Source organism: Juglans microcarpa x Juglans regia, chromosome 1S, assembly GCF_004785595.1.
Source record: "Juglans microcarpa x Juglans regia isolate MS1-56 chromosome 1S, Jm3101_v1.0, whole genome shotgun sequence".
Taxonomy (NCBI): Eukaryota; Viridiplantae; Streptophyta; class Magnoliopsida; order Fagales; family Juglandaceae; genus Juglans; species Juglans microcarpa x Juglans regia.
In genome coordinates this window covers 16,108,709-16,132,364 of record NC_054595.1, presented here as the reverse complement: position 1 = coordinate 16,132,364, position 23,656 = coordinate 16,108,709, and the positions used below count along the sequence as shown (strand labels likewise).

At 32.3% G+C, this 23,656-nt stretch overlaps 1 protein-coding gene across 1 annotated transcript; it reads left to right on the top strand.

The window, feature by feature from the left end:
* Positions 1 to 1,577: 1,577 nt before the first annotated feature.
* On the top strand, positions 1,578 to 4,033 carry LOC121246119 (chalcone synthase 1-like). Its single transcript, XM_041144131.1, has 2 exons — positions 1,578 to 1,907; positions 2,888 to 4,033. Exons 1-2 carry the CDS (start codon positions 1,730 to 1,732, stop codon positions 3,877 to 3,879), a joined length of 1,170 nt encoding a protein of 389 aa, XP_041000065.1. The 5' UTR covers positions 1,578 to 1,729; the 3' UTR covers positions 3,880 to 4,033.
* The last annotated feature ends 19,623 nt before the right edge of the window (positions 4,034 to 23,656 follow it).

Here is a 23,656-nt window from a genome sequence, read left to right as displayed (position 1 = left end):
TTGGGGTCGAGAAATCTGTGATGCTAAAGTCAATAGAGTATTTTAAAAGTTTGTAAATAATGAGAGAGCTTAGAGAGTTTTTCTTATACTTGGGGATCACTATTTATACCGGAAGTTTGGCGGGACAGATCGTGCCCCTACCCCCATGGAGCCCATGTCCTTTTTCTATTGGGCCCTTTATGAACAACATACAGCTATGGTAGGAGTGATTCTTCAGGATCACAATGGTGATATTCTAGTTGCTTGCAGTAAAGTGGAAAGGGAGGTAGTGTCTTTTGAATTTATTGAGGTTATTGCTATACTTAGAGGGTTGCAATTGTGTGTCCAATGGGGTGTTCCAAAGTTAATGCTTGAACATGTTGTTTGCTTTATGTGAATGCTTTGAATAATCTTAAGATTATATTACTGATTTTGATTTTCTGCTTCAAGATATTCGGAAAATGATGACTTGCTTTCAAGAAGTTCAAGTTTTGCACGTAAAAAGGCTATGGATTATTGCTGCATATCAGTTGGCAAGGCATGCTTTGAATGTTAGTGATATTGAAATGTGGTGAGATTGTTTTCCTTCATTTGTAAGTCAATCTGTTTGGTTTGACAAAAGCAATATGTTGCAAGGACTTTTTTGATTCAACGAATGGCATGTTGGTTATCAAAAAATATAAGCCACACCAGCAATTTTTGTTAATGAATTGAGTGAACATTTACATATAACTCCAGAAACCACCGAAGTCGTTTTCCTTTTAATTACGCTGGGTTGGCCAGTAAATTTGAAACACATGAATGAGCAAAACACGTAACGTCCTTCATGTTACTCGACAAGAAATTAAGGCTGTTTCTCTACAAACTATTAGGGCTTTAATTATACATCTCGCGTTTAGTGACTCGTATCACCTTAGTATTGTGTTGGTCCTAGATACTTGCCCAGAAAGACAAAAATAGTTTAGTGTCACAGTACTCCTTTTGTTAAGAAATCCTAACTTCCCAATTTTACCCCTAACTATATCATAGAAATCTGATAATATAGAATTATCGAGACGAGACGAGACGGAACGCAACCCTATATCAAGATAGATTTGGAGTTGCATTTTAGTAGGAGTCAGAATCTAAAATGTTAAAGAATATAATATAAATAATTAAATCTAATTCTTCTCATCAATTTAGAATAACAATTGGTGATTTCACGTACTAACAAAATATAAATCCTAAACTCGACTTAAATTTTTAGAACAAACGGTTATGCCAAACAATAATAATGGCTTCAACTTATTATTATAGTTGGAGTTATGAGTTTCGACTCAAACGAGTTGGAGCCCATGCCTAGTCCTCGGAACTTTTGACTTAGGGAATATTTTTATGGCAAAATGAATGTACCAAAACTAGACAGACGATGCCCATTTTGTTTGGTAGGGGAGAGCAAACAGCGTCCACAAAACATACCAAACACCGCACATGATGTCGCGTGCCACCGATACGTTTCAAGTTGTTGGGCCTTCTCTTAGGATGTAGGGGTATTGGTCAAGCACGTGATCCCCAGCTAACACCTCTCTCATTATTTCGTATAAAACCTCTCTCCCCAAAGTGTTGTAGCCATCCACTACCACCACAATCCATCCATCTTAGCATCAAAGTCCAGCACTTCAATTTGCCCCCGCGCGCGGCCTGCCTGCTAAAACACGCAGTCATATTCAAGCTAGGTGCTAAGTGCCCAACCTTTGAAGAGATCAGAAAGATGGTGACAGTGGAAGATGTCCGCAGGGCTCAAAGGGCTGAGGGCCCTGCCACGGTCATGGCCATCGGAACGGCCACTCCTCCCAACTGTGTCGACCAGAGCGCATACCCTGACTACTACTTCCGTATCACCAACAGTGAGCACAAGACTGAGCTCAAAGAGAAGTTCAAGCGCATGTGTAAGATATTATATAGAGCTGATCTCTCTTTTACTTTTCTTTAATTTTCTTCTAGTTTTATGATCTCTTCATGTACGTTCACTAGCTACTTCTTTTTTTTTTTCTATTTAATTTTCTTCTAGTCTTATGTTCTCTTCATGTTCACTAGCTACCTCTTGTCCTTTTCTTTTTTTAATTGTTTGTGGATTTCTTCATGATCACCAAGAAGGAAACAGTGTCTGAATTGTTGATTGCATGCCGAGCCAAACAAAATAACCAAAAGTCAAAGCTAGACGACGGCTTGGTAATCACGGGCTTGATTGAAAAAAGTTTTTATACTAAAATTTTCATCTATCTTATTTTTAAACATCACTCAAATATAAATATTTTCAAATTAAGAATTACAACTTTCTCAAACTTTCAAATAAAAAATAATTTAATTTTTTCAAATTACCAAACAAAATAATATTAAAAAATTATATTCTAACAATATTTTTACTTTATAATATCTTTTCTCTTTCCTTCCACAAAATTTCATAAAATATTATAAAAATTATATCATTATTATTTACAAACTGTGTTATTACCATTTATAAAATTATCATATCATCTCACTCCCATCTTTAAGGCATCTACTGTCTAGATTATTTGTCAAACAAGGAAAACAATACAAGGAAACGAACCTAATAAGAAGTTTTTTTTCACTAGAAAATGCGTGTAAAACTAGAGATAGATGGAGGGATTAGATATGATTCAATAGACTTTTTTGAACCTGTTTTGGTTAGTGAGATAGTTTTAAGCATAGTGTAAATAGTAATAAAAAAGAATAAATAATAGATAAAAATAATAATAAAATAATAAATAATAATAAGATATTCTAACAACAACCGTAACTGATTACAATAACCTTAAAGGAATCTAATTGTATGTATAATAATCGTTGACATACGAAAGTGTCGTATAGTTTACTAAATAGTGTTTCTGCGGTGCAAAAATTCCAGGTGAAAAATCTATGATCAAGAAGCGGTACATGCACCTGACAGAGGAGATCCTAAAAGAAAACCCCAACGTATGCGCATACATGGCATCTTCCTTGGATGCGAGGCAGGACATGGTGGTGGTAGAAGTCCCAAAGCTAGGCAAGGAAGCAGCCACAAAGGCCATCAAGGAATGGGGGCAGCCCAAGTCCAAGATCACCCATCTCGTCTTCTGCACCACCAGCGGTGTCGACATGCCTGGCGCTGACTACCAGCTCACCAAGCTCTTGGGTCTCCGCCCCTCTGTCAAGCGCCTCATGATGTATCAACAAGGTTGTTTCGCCGGCGGCACGGTGCTCCGCCTCGCCAAGGACCTCGCTGAGAACAACAAGGGCGCGCGCGTGCTTGTCGTCTGCTCTGAAATCACCGCGGTCACGTTTCGTGGCCCTAGCGACACCCACCTCGACAGTCTTGTCGGTCAGGCCTTGTTTGGCGATGGAGCCGCTGCACTCATAGTTGGAGCCGACCCAGTTCCCGGGGTCGAGAAGCCTTTGTTCGAACTGGTCTCCGCCGCCCAGACAATTCTGCCCGACAGCGATGGTGCCATCGACGGGCATCTCCGCGAGGTCGGGCTTACATTCCATCTACTAAAGGATGTTCCTGGGCTCATTTCAAAGAACATTGAGAAGAGCTTGGTGGAGGCTTTCCAACCTCTTGGCATCACAGACTGGAACTCCCTTTTCTGGATTGCACACCCAGGAGGTCCTGCAATCTTGGACCAGGTAGAGTCGAAGCTGGAGCTGAAGCCAGAAAAGCTGCGCGCCACACGTCACGTGCTCAGTGAGTATGGAAACATGTCAAGTGCTTGTGTATTGTTTATCTTGGATGAGATGAGGAAGAAGTCGGCCGAGGATAGGCTGAAGACCACCGGAGAGGGGCTCGAGTGGGGCGTGCTGTTTGGGTTCGGTCCTGGTCTGACGGTCGAGACCGTTGTGCTCCACAGTGTCTCTGCTTAATTAGAGTCCTCCACCATTATCGATTTATTTTGGTTCCCTTGTTTTTCATTTGCTTGTTGCAGTCTTTTTTTTTTATTTTATTTTATTTTTTTTACCTTCTCTCACTTTTGAAGCTTGTGTGTTCGTTTCCATGTTTTGGAGACATGTGCTTCACGAAAGACGAAAGGAGAAATCTTGTATCCACTTATAATATTTTCATGAAATAATTTCTGTTGCATTTCTAAATATGGTGAAGTATATATGATAATTCCCAAGCTACAAGCAGGGAAATTAGTTTGACAGACTAGTTACTTTGAGGTTCTCTCTCTCTCTTTCCTTTTTTTTTTTTTTTTTAATTTTGTTGGGATCTTTACAAATCAGGAGTAAGAGGATTTTTGGTAATTCAGAAAATAAAGAAAGAAAAAGGATTGGAAAGAACCCATATCAATTTATATTTCAGTTCGAAAAAGTGAAGCAGCCAGATAAATTTTATAAAATAAATTTATAAATCGGTATAATTTTATATAATATATTAAATTTGTTTTATAATGAAAAAATTTTATTAATTTATGAATTTATTTTTATAAAATATGTTTAGGTATGATGAGATAAAAATTAAATAAAATATTATTAAAAATTAAATAATTTAAAATTTAAAAAATTTAAATTATCTTTTACATTTTATTTAAAAATTTAAAAAAGTTTGGCAATTTCTATTCCGTTCCGCGTCGTTATTATGAAAGACTTTTGTTCGAACTTTGTGCGTGGATCTGTTCAGGTCATAATCATGAAAAGTTTTGAGTTGACGTGTACCGAGGTAGCTACCACAAGTATAGAGAGGGTTGGTGGCATATATATCTATATAAAAGCCACACAACACAACGTGTTAGATAATGTATTATATAATAATATTATAAAATATGATATTTTTATAAAATTATATTATTTTTGATATTTTATAAAAATATCTCGATTTAAAATATAATTATATAATGTGTTATAAAAAATATTTTATATAAATATTTTCTTATATATAAATACTACATAATTCCTCAAAATTATCATTAAAAATATGGTTTGAGCATTTTAATTTTTTATTTAATAATTAAAAAAATAATTATTAGTAAAATTATATATTTATTTTTATAAAATTTTATTAAAAAAATTAAATTAAATTAAAAGAAAATTTAAATAAAATATTATTTTTATTTAAAATTTTATAAAAAATTAGTTATTTTTCTTCCGTACAGCGTCGTTATCATGAAAAGAATTTAGTTTGAACTTTGTGCATAGATCTGTTCAGCTCATCATCTTAAAAAATTTTGAGTTGAGGTGGTGATAGGGCTGGGTTCCGACTTCGATGTAGTCGGAGTGCTCGTATCTGATTTCCGACTCCAACAAGAGTCAGAGTTAAATTAGAACTCTGATTTCGACTCCAAATTGGAGTCGGAGTCCGACTCCGATCGGAGGTCGGAGCTCCGACCTCCTATAGGAGCTCCGACATAAGATCGGAGCTCGACGTGCGCTCGACGTGGCGCTCGAGTTGAACTCTTTCAGAGAGGTTCGCTCGACTTCCGCTCGACATGTCGCTCGAGCCAATGTTCAATACAACGTGTGCTCGACTTGCGCTCGACACCTCGCTCGAGCGCAAGTGTACAGTAAAAAAAATTTCGGAGTCGGAATCAGAGCTTCTTGGAGCTCCGACTCCAACTCCGACTCCGAATACATATTCGGAGCTACTCCGAATTCCGACTCCGAATTCCAATGACTCCAACGAAGTCGGAGTCGGAGTTAGAGCGGAAGTCGGACGGAGTCGAAATTTTCGAAATTTTGCACACCCCTACGTGGTGGTAGCTAGCACAAGTATAGAGAAGGTAGGTGCCATATAAAATATGAAAAATATTAGTCTGTCGCTTCAATTTGACTGTTCATCACCGTTTAGTAAAATTTTTTTTTTATTTATTTAAAAATTAAAGAAGTGTTTTTAAATATATTGATATATTTTTTATTTTTTAAAAATATTTAAATGTATTAAAAAATATAAAAATGTAAAAAAATAAAAAAAAATTAGCACCAGCGGTAAAAGTGGGGCAGCAGAATAGCCTCACTCATAATATATATATATATATAGAGAGAGAGAGAGAGAGAGAGAGGAAAACGATAAGTTACTATTTTCTTTTTACTTATTTTTATTTTATTATTGTAATATTTTATTTTACTTAATAGTTAAAGAAATAATTATTAATAAAATTATATATATTTTATTTTTTTAATAATTAAAGATGTTAAAAAAATACTTACAAAATGATAAAAAATAAATATACTATAAATAATAAATGAGGAGTAAATAAATAGTAACCTATCATTACCCATCCATATATATGAATGAAAATGCAATATAATTCCTCAAAATTATTGTTAAAAATGATCATTCGAGTATTTCAATATTTTTTTGTTAAATAATTAAAGAATTAATTATTATTAAAATTATATATATTTTTATTTTTTTAATAATTAAGAATTTCAAAAAGATATTTAAAAAAATAAAAATTTAAAATACATTAGGAGGGACTTCCAGCGACATAGTATTGTATATATATATATATATATATATATATATATATATATATATATATATATATAATATACGGACATATAAGGAATGAGTAATTAATTGTCATTTCACACCATATATTTTATATATTTCTTTAAAAAAAAATTATTTTATTTTATAATTAAATTGTTCTACAATTTTTACTCATTATCTATACACCAAATAATTATTATGAAAAAAGAAAATTAAAAGAAGTGTAACGTGGAATGCTAATTATAATTTCTCAAAAGGAAATGACTACTTTTGAGTGTTAATTAAGGGTTGGTTTAATTACACAAAATGAAACTATCTCATATTATTTTATCTTATATAATTATTTTAATTATTTTAAATTCTTACATAAAATATAATAAATAATTTTATTTTTCTAAATTTTAAAATAAAAATATTATCAAAAATTATATTTTAATAATATTTTATTTAATTTTTAATAAAATATTTTATTTTATTTAAACTGCATAATTAAACGAAGCTAATTCTCTTTTGTTTGCGTGGGTATTAAGGAAGTGGACAATCGAATCCAGTACCATGCATGCATGGTCTGGTCTCTAATGATCAGGCTTAGGCCCATTTTTTGTTCGTTTGGACTTTTCTTGGCCATAGGCCTGTGACAATTTACGGACCACATTTTCAAGCTTTTTTTCTTTTTTGTTTTTTTTTTTTGGAAAAAAAAACCATCTTCATTGATAACTGGATGTCACTCAATACAATAACATTCCCTCTCTACAAAACTTTTCTTAGTTAAAGTGTGTGTTGCTACATTGTTAGACCTATGTGTATACTGTATTGTTCGAGTTTGTTCTCCCTTTTAACAATTGTTTTATGCCTTCAATTAAACTGTCATAGAAAAAAAAATATTCACTTGCATTTTTAACAGTTTTGACAATCACTTGAGCATCACATTCGAACATAACCTTTTCCATCCTTAGCTCTCTGTAAAAATCCATAGCATTCCACAGAGCCTGAGCTTCGACCACAGCAAGTTGGTTTGCATTAAACTTCTGACCTTTAACAGCAACTAACAGTTCCCCATCTTCATCACGGATTATTACCCCTATACCCACCTTCCTCTCCTTTTTGTTTACTATTGCATCCCAATTGGCTTTGACAAAACCTGTTCTTGGCTTTTCCCACCTCAAGTTTCTGCTACAACTCTCTTCATTACTCCTCAGCACTACCTTGTACATATGTAGAGCTTGCTTGTATTATGCCAAGTCATTATTGGCAATTCTGATTACTTGGCTTGGAGACTTAAATTTATCTTCAAAGATACTCTCGTTTCTTCTCACCCAAAGGCCTCTCATCACCACAACAACCTCCTCTAATTTTGATTCATTGACCTTAACTATATGTTTTTCCCACAATGCCAGCATATCATGTTCTTCACTATTCATCTTCTACATAACACTCAATGATTCTGACCACATATCACCAGTTGCAAGGCATTGCCAAACCACATGCATAATTGTCTCCTCAACTCGTTTACAAATAGGACAGAGAGGGTTTTCTGGTATTTTCTTCAAAAGCAGATTTTTTTTTGTAGGTCATTTACAACTTTCCAAAGAAAAAGCTTAACCTTTCTTGGAACATTCGTCTTCCATATGCTATCCCAACCTTTGACCCTCTCCTCATGCTTAGAGTTTTCACCTAATTTAATAGCCTGCTTACTTCCCATTTCCAAATGGTACGCACTCCTGACCAAAAAAAAAAAAAAAAAAAAACTATTTTTAGAAACCCTCATACCAATTTGTCCTCTACCTCCATACTACTTAAAGTAATGTTGCAGATCTGGTCAATCTCTTCCTTGCTAAAGATAGTTCGAATCAGAGGGACATTCTAATCCCATCTGCCTTGCATCAGCTCACAAACTCTAGCATCTTTATCCAAAACAGAAATGGAAGATTGCATAGAGAAGGATGAAGGAGTTGAAAGTCATATATTTCCCTAAATTTTGATTTTCTCCCCATTCCCCACCTTCCATTTCAAACCCTCCCTAAGCAAATTCACTGCATTCCACACATTTTCCTCCCCAAAAAGGATGGTCTATGACCTAGACTTGCTTCAAGCAGTGACTTGTTTTTGAAGTATTTCTCTCTTAAAATCTTAGTAGCTATACTAGTCTCATTCTGAAGAATCATCCACCCTCGCTTGGTTAATAGGGGCAAATTGAAGCTCTCTAAATCCTTGCAACCCAGCCCTCCACTTTTTTTATCACCCCACCAAAACCTTTCAAGCATAACATTGAGTTCTTTACACAGTTGCTTGGGAAGTTGAAATACACTCATAGTATAAGTAGGCACAGCTTGAAGAATAGCTTTAATGAGTATCTCTTTCCCTACAGCAGACAAAAAGAATTTTTCTAGTTGTTGATCTTTTTCCATACTCTCTCTTTTATGCCTGTAAAAGCATTATATTTTCAATTCCCTACAATAGCCCCAAGTAATTCTCATAATTCCCTCTCAACACTGCTCCACCTCCCTCCATTATCCTCCTCTTATCTTCCTCGTTAGAGTTTGAACTGAAAAAAAAAAAAAAAAAAAAATAGTTTTGTCCTTATTGAGGAACTGGCCAGATCCCTTTTCATACAACCTAAGCAAACCATGAATCCTATCTCATTCCTCTACCTTGGCTTTACCAAAAAGTATGCAATAATCAGCAAAAAATAAATGCTTTACTCGAGTCCCTCCTCTTGAAATTATCACACCCCTTGTCTCGCCCCTAAGATCTGAGTTGTTGAACAAAGAACTAAACCCCTCGGCACAAATGATAAACAAATAGTGGGGCAAAGGATCTCTTTGCCTCAATCCTCTCGAGGGCTTAATTAAACTACTTGGTTTCCCATTGACAAGAACATAATAAGAAACTGTAGTCACACTCTTCATGGTGAACTCTATCCACTTTTCACAGAAACACATTCTGACCATAACTACTCTCAGATAAGATCACTCAATCCTATCATAAGCTTTTAACATATCAAGTTTAATGGCCATACTCCCCACTTTACCTTTTTTTTCTCACTTTCGTAGAGTGCAACACCTCGTATGCTACCAAAATATTGTCTGAAATTAACCTCCCGGGAATGAAGGTACTTTGATTATGGGACCCCACTTCACCTCAACTTTCTTCTAGAGAGAAAAAAAGCGAGAGAAGAATTTCTCCAGTTAAGCTCTTCAAACTTTTCTTTTAACCAAGTCCTGTGAATTTATTTTTAAAAAATGAGTAAATATAAAATTTACATAAAAAAATTGAATTTTAATGATAGACTCTATTCATTTTTTAAAAAAGAGTATGCAACACCTGTACCATCATGACTGTTTATTAAATGAGACAATTCTAAAGTCTAAATCATCTGATTTTATGTTGCTTTTCCCTAAGTACTCAGCCTCTTCCTCCTTATTTGGTGTTCATCGGTAGTCAAATGGTCCGTAGACGGTGGCGATGGAGGGGTCTTATAACATAGATGGCTCATGGTTTAGCACTACGACTTATGAATATGGTTTTAGAGGCGTAAATTCACTTTGATAAATATACATGTTATAATGGAGGCTTTTGACTTTGCTTTGTCACGCGGGAAGAGTCTATGCCTTACTGGTCAATGATGATACACTACTAGTTTTCTCTCTCAAGAGGAGTTTTTTTTTTCTCTCTCTCTACCATAGACCTAGCCATCTCTGCATCTCGACCCAGAGGTGTTTCGAATCCTCCCTCCCTCTCTCCCTCCTCCTGTTTGGCAAAATGTACATCTGTTTTTTTTTCCTAGTTTTTCTTTAGTTTTCTGTCTATAGCACAAAGAGATGTTTACCAGCCTCTTATGACCGCCATGCGCCCCACCATCAGATTTTCCAGTCACCAATCTGCCAGGCGCTAGAAGAAAATTGACCAAATGAACGGCGCGTGCGTCTCATGTGTGACTCACAATGCGAGTGAGCCTCACGCATCGTCCCGCCACAGGGAGTCTTTTGTCGTCACGCACGACACCATCGAGGTTAGCAGCCTCAGATTTCTTAGATCCGATTTTTACCTTCTTTCCAAGAATGGTGCGTGTACTACACGTGCCTCTACTACCAGTGACGGTCCTATTCCGACGTATTGACACATCTTCCAGTTGCTACTTTTCTATGTTCTCGCTGTTCCTAACCAATAACCAAGATAAAGTGGTTGTGAAAGTCTTCTTTAGCTTGTCCAGGCCAACAAAATGCAACACATAACAATTCACTGTAGCTTTTAGTCATAATTTTATAGTTTGTTTAAAGTAGACTATGTAAAAATTGCTTCAAGTGGCTTTCTCTTAGTGAAAAATGGGTGGGAGCCAAATTTGTGGCTTCAAATCCCTCTTTTTTATTTCTCCTGTGTTGCATTTGCTTGTTTTGGAATGATTGTTGTGACTCACACCCTATCTTGTAATCATTTAGTTTATTTATGAAATGCTTGCTTAGAAAAATAAAAATAAAAATAAATACACCACTAATTATATTACAATTTAATTACTACTACATCTTAAAATTTTTATAATGGCAACATATCAAAATAAATAAAATAATAATCTTTTTACACTTAATTGTAAATAAATTTTAGTATAATTTTTCTTATATCATTAAATTATTCTAGATACGGGCCTTCGTGGCACGAAACGAAGCGGTTTCATTTAAATGAAACGAAGCATTTCATTCATCTCATAAACAAAGCTCTCCATCCAGTGTTTTGAATTTTGTACCGTACTGGCAGGTATGGTCGAAATTTTCTATACCGGCTGTTGGGCCGGTACAGGTACCCTATATGTTTCGTACCGGCTGGTACCGGTCGTTCTGGCCTCAATTTCGGCATGTACCGGCCTATATTTCGTTTGGTACCGGCTGATATTTCGGCCTTCAATTTTTTTTTTCATTTTTTCAAACTACAAACTTATTTTTTGACCCCTAATTCAGACTAGACTATTTATAATTTATATATATGTATTTATATATAATTTATTCATATATAGACTATTATTTTAGAATTTAATTTATATATATATATAAATTATATATAATTTATTTATATATCGACTATCTCGAAATGGTATCAGTATCGAAATATTTCGTTATAATACCTTGACCGGTACGACTTCCAGTACGGTATTCAAAGCATTGTCTCCATCTCACATACTGAGTGTCAACTACAAAATGTGCCAACCCACCCACCCAGATGATTTCCAAAGCCTCCACTGCCATGGTTGTCTTTCCTTGCTCTAGGGTCTCTCTTTCTTTCTTTTACGTATTTTGTTTGTTTTGTATATTATTTTTTCACTTGTCGTTTAAATATGTGCAGAGTTATAACACGCCTTTTACAAATTTTCGTTTTCCTTTCTTTTGGGTTTTGATTAATTGTGATTTTGTAGTCTTTTGACTGTGATATTGTGGTCTTTCTTCTGATCGTTATGGTGGAAAGTTATGATATGCCTTGAGGTTTTCGCTTTTTGTTGGCAAACATTTTTACCCACTTGGAAAAATTACGATGTGGAGTAGAATTCATGAGCAGTAAAATGCATTGTATTACTTGAGGCTTTTCCTTTTCTGTTGGAATAATATTTGTAACGTTTTGAGAAAATAACAATCGAAATTCTTGAAAACAGTTCGATTATTACATGGTCGGAGTATAGTGGAGAAGAAGATGACGTCAATTGTGCTGGACGGAGCTTGAAAAGTGACCGACGGTATTGAAATTTTACTTTGAGCCTGTCTTCTGGTCTGTAAGAGACATAAGAATTAGAGAGAAAGCAAGATGATATGAATTGAAGATATTTTTTCATAAATAAAGTGAGATATTTTTTACATTTAAACAAAATGATAGAAAAATTACTTAAGCACCCCGCTTCGTCTCCTTGCTAGGATTGCCCTTGCTCGTATGGTTGGATATGTGTCATGTTTCCTTAATTTGATGTAATTTGATGGACGATTGATTGGGCACGAGTTTCAATTATGAGTTGTCAGTTTGTCAGGTGGGATCCACGGTCTAATCATCCCACCGCATCTTTATTTTTTAAAAGAGTGAAATTATTACGTCGATCCATTTTTACTGTTAAGCGTGTCATCTTGCAATTTTTTTTATATTTTTTAATACATTTAAATATTTTAAAAAAATATAAAAATATATCTATACATTTAAAATTACTTCTTTAACTATTAAATAAAAAAATCAATAAATAAATTTTAATCAGCGGTCAAATTGAACGGTCATAATAAAGCGGTATAGTAGACTTTCTCTTTTTTAAATGTTAAATACTTAACTTTTTATAATATTTTATATAATAATATTTCAAAATAAAAGATATATTTATTAAGAGTGATTTGAATTAAGAGATGAGTTAAGATGGATTGAAATTGTTTGTGAATAATAGAATAAAAGTTGAATTATTTATTATATTTTATGTGAAAATTTAAAAAAGTTATTTTAAGATTTGAAAAAATTAAATTATTTATTATATTTTGTTTAGTGATTTAGAAAAGTTATAATGATAAAATAATATTAGTTGATGTGAGTTTTGAATGCAAAACTAGATCTAAATATTTTATAAAAACATTCTTATTTTACAATATTTATTATGTTTAGTTTACAAAACATTATACACGATAACACCACCTTTAGGCAAATAGGAACCATAAAAAATAGTCCATAGAGTTTCAATTCAAATTAAAGAGATAATAAGAAGGTTCTCCTTATTAAACTTTACGGTCCAGATTTTATCGTAGTATTATCATTTAAGCTTTGTAGCAGAAAACATACGATCTTATATTTTTTGTTGGCTCTAACTAGGGATGTAAAAATTAATTGAAAAATCAGTTGGACCGGATCGGATCGAATTGAATTCACCGGTTTGCTTTGGTTTGTAAACGGTCCAATGCGATACTGGTTCTTAAAAATCAAAATTAGTCTTAAACGGTACTGATTTTTATATTTTGAAAATCGGTTTAAATAGAACCGGACTTATATATATATTTATAAGTTTTTGTATTATATTATATATAAATTATGTACTAAATTATTAATTAATATAACATGAAATTCTAATATTATTATTTAAGTCTATTATTCTTATAATATAAGATTAATATAACATGTCATATAACATAAAATTAATATTATAATTTTTAATATAACTTTTGATATAATATATAAATTTTAACCTTATAATATAAAATTAATATAACATAAAATTTTAGTCTTAAATATAAACATTAATACTAAGTTATTAATATAAACTTACTTTTGATATATATATATATATAATGTATTTATATTATAATATAAATAAACTAATAGTTTAGTATGTGTAAATATTGTATTATTACTAATATAGATAATTTGTAAAACCATACCAGGCAGGATCGAAATTGGAAAAACTAAAAGTTCTACTTTCAGGTAATAAATCCATCCGATATCAGTTCTTAAATTTTCAAAATCGATGTATACTAGTTCGGTTCTAAAATATATACAAAACTGGACCGAATCAGACCGGTTACACCCATAATTCCAACTGAGGCCTGGTTTGGATTGTGAGTTGAAATGAAATGAGATAATATGGAATTTTAAAGTTGAATAAAATATTTTTATAATATTATTTTTATTTTGAGATTTGAAAAAATTGAATTGTTCATTATATTTTATTTAAAAGTTTGAAAATATTAGAATGATTAGATTAAATGAGTTGAAATTGTTTCACTATCCAAATTAGAACTAAATATACAGGAAAATTTCACTCGTAATAACTTAAGCGTAGTAAAGCTTAGTGTTACTGTTGTTGGTAGTCAAATCAGACCTCGTTTGGATAGTAAAAGTGTTTCATCTCATCTCATTTTATTATTACAATTTTTTCAAATCTCAAAATAATAATAATAATAATATTAAAAAATAATATTCTAATAATATTTTATTTCAATTTCATTTCAATTTATCTCATCTCAATTCATTATCCAAATACAGCTCAATTTTCTTTTCATGATGGTTGAGTAAACATATTATTTTCTTAAGTGTCACGGTGTCAAGCGAGTCTCATGTTTGGAAAATCAATTAAAATGAAAATTTTGTGAATAATATTGAGATAATTTGAAATAAATATTGATTGAATTTTACGAAAAGAAAAATAAAAAATTGAATAAAAAATATTATAAAGTTAAAATATTATTTTTTAACATTATTTTTCTTTTAGAATTTGAAAAGGTTGAATTTTTTTATATTTTTTTTAGAAGTTTAGAAAATTTGTAATAATTAATTTAAAAAAATTATAATGATTATTTTGAAAGCATTTATGTTTAAGTGATTTAAAACAAAAATGAAATAAGATAGAAATGAAAATTATTTCCAAACAATCACTTACAACACTCGAGAGTAGTAATCGGCCCACAGATATGAGGCAGGATAATTTGAGTATTAAGCACCAAGGGCGACATAAAGTTGGTATTAAGCACCAAGGGCGACATAAAGTTGGCAAGGAACGACAGAATTGTCATGCATGTAAGGAAACATCATGGCAAGTGAGATATGGTAGGAAATGAATGACAAAATGATTAATGCTGTGTGTTTAGGAGCTTAAACTATCTCAGATTGCTTTATTATTATTTATAAATATTTAATTATTATTTACAAACTATTTAGTATTATTTTATTATTATTTTTAAACTATTTAAGGAAAGAATATTGCTCACCAAGCCCATCCTAATTGGGCCTGGGCACCACACTGGGCCCGTTCCAACCTGGGTCTCACCCTTCTGAGACCTTAGAGTTGCCAAAGGGGTCTAGCCCTCAAGGTTGCATAAGAGGAAGAATGATGCATAGCACATGAAACTAGATAAGGGGGAATAGATGGGACATGCCAATTCTGACATCTCATGTTGTACCTAGCATTAAAAGACTCACGTCAGCAAGTAAATGAAGGATGCGGACGACCCTCCATTCTCTGAGGGAGGGGACCAGAAGTGACCGCGTCATTCACCCATCGTCGAGACATGTCCTGGAAGCCATGCCATATTAAGCATCATCTCAAGAGTCACGTTGCATTGAAAACTCTGCATCAGAACATCACATTGCATTAAATATCCAGATTAAGATAAACATGTGCGGGACAACATAACCTTGACACGGGGAACAAGTTCCTCTTAACTTCATACAAAAGTAAATCCCAAGTACAAAAAACTTTTTCTGAACTCTATGATTAGAAAGACAATACTTTAAACACATGAGACTAACTTTGACATTAGAGGTTTCTTGAACCACTCCTAGCTTACGTTCTTTCTTGTGTTTGCAAGTGAAGATCTCGGTCCGAGTTGCTAGAATCTTGTTTAAGAGTACAAAACATGACGTTAACAACTACTATTCACAAATGATATGACATACTCTTAATATTTAAAAGTACCCCAAGTAAGATAGGGTCGCAATCGACGAAAGGTAGCATATCTAGGAGATAGAATGATGAAAGTGGGCAAGCCAATAGGTGTGGACTAGCACAATAGCGTTGATAGAGAAGCTGAAGCAAAATGGAACACCTAACAAGACCCGCATTTAATGAAAGAATGCACAAGATGAAATGAACTACATCTTTTAACATCAAATGAGTACTAGTAGCTTAGCCATTCTTTAACACAAATTTTGACAATGAAATTCATTTTTTCAAATTTAGTTAGCCAGTTTTTAACATCAAATAATAAATTCTCTAAATCTATTATTATTTTATTAAAATATTAATTTTGACATTTTCATTTATTTTAATTTTAATGGTAATTAGAATATTTATTCGTTATTAAAAAAATATACATTAATTATCTAACATTCATATTATTCCAACGAATATAATTTTTTAACAATTTTCTTTTACAATGGTCATATTTTTTCATAAGATATATTTTTCCAACAGTTATATTTTTCCAGCAATCATAATAAGATGCATATTGAAAAACAGAAGCAACCATTAGAGCAATACACAAACCATTTAATTGTCAATACTATATATAATGATTGATCTAGTAGCTTCAAAGATTACAAAAATAAAAGTTGCCAATAGAGAATATTTAATGGATGAAAGATTCAAAGGTGCAGACGATGGTCATGTGCCGTTTCTAAAAGTAGCATGGTTGTCACATAGAATAGATTATTTTATGGCCAAAAAATAATTTGGCTAGCAATTTGGGCTAGCTAGATTTAGCCAGCCAAGAACATGATGGACAAAATTACTGTAGATTTAGCTAGTTTGATGTAGATGTATTTTAAGCAAACTAGCTAAATTTTAACTATCCTAGTCAAAGTTTGGTCAAAATTTGATTAGAAAATTTATTTTTATAAATTTAGCTAACTACTTTTCAATAACACTAAATAATAAACTCTCCAAATCTATTATTATTATATTAAAATATTGATTTTGACCTTTTCATTTATTTTAATTCTAATTGTGATTTGAATACTTATTTGTTATTAAAAAAGTACACATTAATTTTTTAATGTTCATATTATTCCAACGAATACAATTTTCTAATGGTTTTTTTTTTACAACGGTCATATTCTTCCAACTTATATGTTTTTTCAACGGTCATATTTTTCCAACGGATATATTTTTTCAGCCTTATTTTTTCCAATAGCTAAAATCTTCCTCATTACTTAAATTATTACCTTGTTGTGATTTTCGTCCACTATGTTCAACCTCAACTCGGGGTGGAGAGAGTTGTTGTTCATTAATCTCATTTGTGGCACCCATAAAAAAGTCATTGTTATTTAGAACATTTGTGAATTAGGCATCACAGTGAGTCGATAGATCCATTCCTATTAGAGATGTGAGGATTTTAGTTGAACTAAATGAAAGGTTTGAACTCGAAAGGTGGAAGATTTTTTTTTTTTTTTTTGATAAATAAAAACAACTTTTATTAACAAAAGAATGGACACAACGCCAATTACAAAACTCCTATGCCCTAGCTCGGTAGGCGCATTAGAAGCAAGTAAATCATGTAGAGGTCCATCCCATCAAAGTCCATAGCAATAGTCTAAGTACAAAGAGTTCTAAAGAATAAAACTTTTAGCTCCTCCACCAATCTCCACAGATCTCTCCTTGTCCTCGAACATTCGCTCGTTTCGCTCCTGCCACAAACACCACATGATGCATATAAGGATCATCTTCCAAACCACTTTAATCTGTATACCTCTGATGTTTGTCCAACACGCCATCGCTGCCACCACGGTCTTCGGCATAATCCACGCTAGATTAAGGAAAGGTGGAAGATATTTACAAGAATGCTCATTAAGATTTGAGTTAGTCTATGCAAACATTCACATACAGTAAAGCCAAATGCCGAATGCTGTTAGCCCGAAGATTCAAATGTATATTGTACTCACAAAGAAGACCTGATAATTATATAGCTATTAAATGTACTAACACAAAGTAAAATCTAATTACCAAAAAGAGGGAAGTCATCTCAACATTGTTTCAGGAACTTCTGAGGTAACCATAATAAACCAAAGTAAGATGTAAATTTCCATTTGATATCTATTTGTATGCATCTTTTCTTAGGCATTGCTTGAACTTCTGGATCAAGTAGAAGATGTCATTTCTGTTGAAGACTCGTTGTCTAGTGACATGGAAGCATATTCAACCAAAGTTGATAATAGAGATGGTGATGGAATATTTTGCAAACTTGATCGTGTAGTAGAAAGAATGGCAATGAATTTACTAGTAGAGGTCAATGGGGATTCTTCCCATTGTAATTTTCTAGTTTTGAGTTCTACAATGAGACCAAATTATTACTCGTCAACAAACTCCAAAGAAATGCAACACAATCATTCAACCAACAAAGAGTATAATTTTTTTTTCTTTGATTGATTCTCTCAATTTCTAAATACAATTGACAAGAAATGTAAATATCGGACAAGACGGCAAAATGAAAAATACAAACACCAACAATATCACTCCACTTTATCGTATCCTTCAAACTTTATCCAAGTGATTGGCAACCCACCAACAACAACACCAACTATTAGCAGAGTGATTGGGAACCCACCAAACTCTTTCACAAATTTGCTTGAACCATACGTAACATGGGATTCTTTTCCCTATCTAACCCCATCAACACCGAACCTCATGGTTTCAACCAAGAAAATCTCAAAAAATATCCTAAACCTTGAGGCAATAAAATGGAATGAACAAATCAAATAAATAAAAACTCAAAATCAGAACCACAAGAGAAAGAAATTTTATGGAAAAAAGAACCGAGAAAGTGAAAAAAGAAAACAAAAGGAGAGGCGATGATGGCGTGGCTTACTGGAAGGCGTTCGAAGGTGACGGTGGGAGAAGCTTGATTTTGGGCTCGTCTTGGCCGTGGCTGCTAGATTGAGTTTGAGATTTTTTTGGAGTTATGTTGTGGAGCTTTGTGGTTTTTGGATTTCTTTTTCTTTGGAGTTTTGGTGGCTTGCGTTCGATGAATATAGGCGGAAAGAGCAATTTTTTATGGCCGAAATAAGATTCGGCCAACAACTTGGGCCGATCAGATAAGGCCGATGAAAATAAGTTTGGTTAAAAATACTGTACATATTTTTCACTACTAATGCTCTTAGAGTGTTTTTAACCAAAATTAAAAATAGTTGGCCAAAATTAAGGGGATGTTTGAAAATAGTTTTAGTCTCATTCTATCCTATCTCATCTTATTTCATCCTATTTCATTCTCAAATATCACTCAAATAAAAACACTTTCAAAATAATTATTACAACTTTGTCAAACTAATTATTACAATTTTTTCAAACTGTTAAATAAAAAATAAAAAACAATTCAAAAATTTTCAAATCTCAAAATAAAAATTATATTAAAAAATTATATAATAAAAATATTTTAACTTTATAATATTTTTTATTTTTTTCCTCTCCTTTCCTAAAACTCCATAAAACATTAACTTAAACTATCTAAATATTATTAACAAACCATCTTATTACTATTTACAAAATTTTCATCTGATCTTATTCCCCAAGTATTCCCTTAATACATACACTCAGTGCCTTAATAATAGAAAACTTATTGACTCAGACGCAAGCCGAATAAGCCTTATAAATATGAGTAATGATATCCTTACGTCTCCTTTATTGTTGCTTTATTACTCAGTTTTTTTTTTCTTTTTACTATTGAATCTGAATTAAAAATCATAAAACATGACTTTCTTGCATAATTTAGAAGAAAATAAATTTAATCAATTAATGTAATCATGTAATTTAATTAAAAATATATTCAATTTTATAAAAATTGACTCAAAGAGCAAAAGTAGGTTAATTTTTATAAAACATTATTTAATTTTAATTAAATTACATGATTACGCTAGATGATTGAATTTATTTTATTCTAAATTACGTAAGAATGTCATGTTCTTAGACTTTTAATCCAAAATTCAAAGAAGAAAATGAAAAAAAATAACTGGATAGTAAAGTAGTAGTAAAGAAATTGCAAATGTATTATTACCCGATAAATATTCTTGAAACTCATCGATACATTCTCTGATTACACTCTATCCCTTGAGCTCTACATTGTCGCATCCTAATCTAACTCATCAGTGAAGTCCCCTCCCCTATTAAGACCAATCCAGAAGCATTTTTTGTCATTTGCAGGTTGATGGAAAGAGATAGATTTTATTATTTATATTTATGTCTTAACACTCTCCCTTACATGTAGGTAAGACTCTCATTCAATAAGTAGGCCTAATACGTAAAATATTTAATTAAATTTAGTAGAGTGTAGAGTCAGGATTCAAGTTCAGGATTCAAGTTCAGGATTTTCGCTCTAATACTATTTCATCTCATTATTCAAACGGAGCCTAAATGAACAATATTGATGTGACTATGAGTTGACTTGGGTATAACCCCATATATAATGGTGACCAATTGTATGATCTCATATATAATATGACGGTGTCTACATTTTATTGACTGACTCACGTTGATTCCATAATAGGGTCCCCATTGTAAGAGCTGGTATTAGGGGTCGGCGCTCGCACCCCGTCCCGCATCTAGCACCCCTAGAGGGGGCGACGGGTGGGGAGGGCCCAACCTCATCCCGCATTTCTCCCGCCCCGCCCCTGCTTACATGTTTATAATATACACTAACAAATTTAAAAATTGTATAATTTTTAAATTATAGTCATATTTACAAAATTTAAATTTACAATTTGGGTCTAAAAATGTATTTTTAATCACTTTTGGACCTAGGAATAATTTTTAAACCTACTGGAACATAGTCTATTTTTTAAGTAGACATGAAGCGGGACAGATTGGGAATCCGCTCCACACGCCTCTCCCGCGATGCTTGGGTGGGGGACGGGGGTGGAAACCCCACCCCTCGCCCCATGTGGGACTGGGTGCTGGGAAGGGTTGGCCCCGCCCCGTAGAGGGCGGGTAGCACCCCTAGCTGATATCATTTACAGATGCAGATTACTTTTTTTTTTTCTTGTTAATCAATTATTTTTATTTTTATTTTTACTATTTTGTAATAAGTAATGCTAGATACAATTTTAGGGTGTGCAAGCCTCGCACATTCTCTTTGAAAAAAATAAGGTTCACTATTAAAAAATAATTTTTATATAGATCCCAAATTTAACCGCTTTTATTAAAAAAAAAAAAAAAGTGTTAGATTTGTACATTCTAAAATTGTAAATACAATAATTTCTCTTTATAACAAGATGAGCAATTTGTATTGTGGGGTTATGGATTCTTTATTCTTCTTGACACTTTTTTGAAGCTATAAAGTTTATTCTTGTCTGTGGGGACTTCTATTGTTTCTTTTTCAAACATGTATAGGATGTATTTAAAAAGGGGAAAATTGAATTTATACATGGATAAACCAAAAATATAAAAAAGAAAGGGAAATTCAAATTATGTGAAATGATGATGTAGGCAAAAGCGTTCGTATGCATATAGCCTTGTCAAAACCATGCTAACTTTTGGGAAGAGGGAACAAATCTTAAACCACTATAAAACTTTTTAAAAAAAGAAAAAGAAAAAATCAAGTCATAGCTTGCAGTTTTATTTTACGAATCAATAAAATCTTCAATACAAGCTTTCTCACTCTATTGAGCAAAGCATTTGACTAGGACCTTCCTCAATCCATACAATCTCATCTGAATTGGCTTTTCTAATGAAATCATGCATATATTTTGGTAAGTTTAGCCAAAATATGGATTACGAGTTTTGTTACAATCACAAAAAAATTATAGAATATCTACGAGATGCAGCAAAAGTTTTATATTGTTTATTAAATAGTAATAGTATAAAAAATTTTGCTGTATCTAATAAATTCTCAAGTGTTTCAATAATTTTTTATGGATTAAACAACTACGCCAGCAATTTCAAGTTGAGAAAAAATTGAGGGTGAAATAAAAAGAAAGAGGATGGAGTTAAAATGGAAAGAAGAAAGGTGAGCAATAATTTGTTAGGCGAGTGGTCTTTCGGTTTGGGCCCATTCATAATGATGTGGTCTCGACTTTATTTGGGCTTAGGATGACAATGCATATTACTTAAGCCAACGATGTAGCCTATATTACGTAGAAATTGTTGGAGTTGGAGGTTCTACAAAAGAGGTATAGGTTGAAGGGGGTGTTTCATATTGATCTTGCTGCTAGTTGATCTTCCAACTCCCAAGATTTTTGTTATATATACATATACACACACTAGTAAGGGCAGATACGTGCATTGCACGTGTGCCCAATTGAAAAAATATGAAAATTTGGTTACTTGTCAATACACAATAAACAATAAAATGATAATTTAAATTTATACAATTTCTTAATTTTAAATATCAATGGATAGAATTTTATCTATATTTTAAGATTTTATTTCTGATCATAAAAAAATCACATATGTTATGTGCAAAATATTGATAACCATAACATAGAAATTTTAACTATAAATGGACAGATTTATGACTATATTTTCAGAATTTTTTTCTTGTTTACAATACATATTATATACATGATCTACATAATGTTTATAATTATAATACGACTTAAAAGAATCAAGTCACAACTTTAAAATGTATGCATGCGGCTGACTTTTATAATCATCGAGTATCCCAACCTAAGCATCAAAGTAGCTGAATGGGCTTTGCTTTTGATCTTCTCTATCCCTGTTCACACCAGTGTTTAACAGATTTTGCTCCTGGAATAGACGAAATGAAGTTTGATGTGAATAACAATGTATTTATAGTGATGGATGTAGAATTAGGGTTTTATTTTAATCAAAACAGCGCCATTCTTCAAATGGGATTTGCTGAAAACAATGTTGTTTTGTATTTCGGGCTAATGAGTGGGTTGGGCTTTAGGGCTAACTTCAGGCTTGGGTAAATTGGGCTGACTTTTTTTTTTTTTTTTCCTTGGGCTTCAGACATAATGTTGTAAAACACAATAAAAAATATAGTAAAAGCTCGCAGCAAGAAATAAAAAGACAAAAGATTAATAAGATTGTAAAAACAGAAAAATAAGATAACATAAGTCAAGTTGCACGTGTACCTAGTTGCAAAAACATAGAAAATATCTAAAAAATAGAACTTTCTTGTAAAAACATGTAATGAGAAAGAACATATTAAAAAATATAGTTATGAAATGTAATAAATGGTAATATTCGACAAATTTACATATATGATAATAAATTAAATTTTACTTTTCTACCTGTCAATTCACAATGAACAAAAAAATGAGAGTTTAAATATATACAAATTTCTGAATTTAACTATGAATAGGCAGTTCCATTTATATTTTAACATTTTATCTCTGATCATAAAAAAGATCACATATCTTATCGGGAAAATATTCATAACAATAACATTGAAATTTTCATAAACACATTTATAACTACACAGAAGTACTTTGTACCTATATATTACAATGCTTTTAGAAAAGTTTTAAAATAGTTATTCTGTTCTTTTAGGCACATTAGGGTGCAAATTTGTCTAATTGTCTTCCTATATAAGAAAAAGAAGTAATAAAATAATTGAGGATGACGTATCAAATAGATGTTGGAAGAAATGCAAGAAGTTGATAATTTGTAATTTACCCGAGGTCCCGAACGGAATTTTGACTTCTTCTCATAACTGAATCCTCTTCATATAGATAATTAACCTATAGAAGAGATTTTTGTAGTATTTATTAGTAAAAATGGAAAAAAAATGAAGGAAATATTTTTTAATAAGAGATAGTTAT

Bases quoted from the DNA above. Each gene is read 5' to 3' on its own strand.
- LOC121246119 (XM_041144131.1), top strand. From the start codon at position 1,730: ATGGTGACAGTGGAAGATGTCCGCAGGGCTCAAAGGGCTGAGGGCCCT. The intron at 1,908-2,887 runs GTAAGATATTAT...CAAAAATTCCAG, and splicing joins AGAGAAGTTCAAGCGCATGT to GTGAAAAATCTATGATCAAG.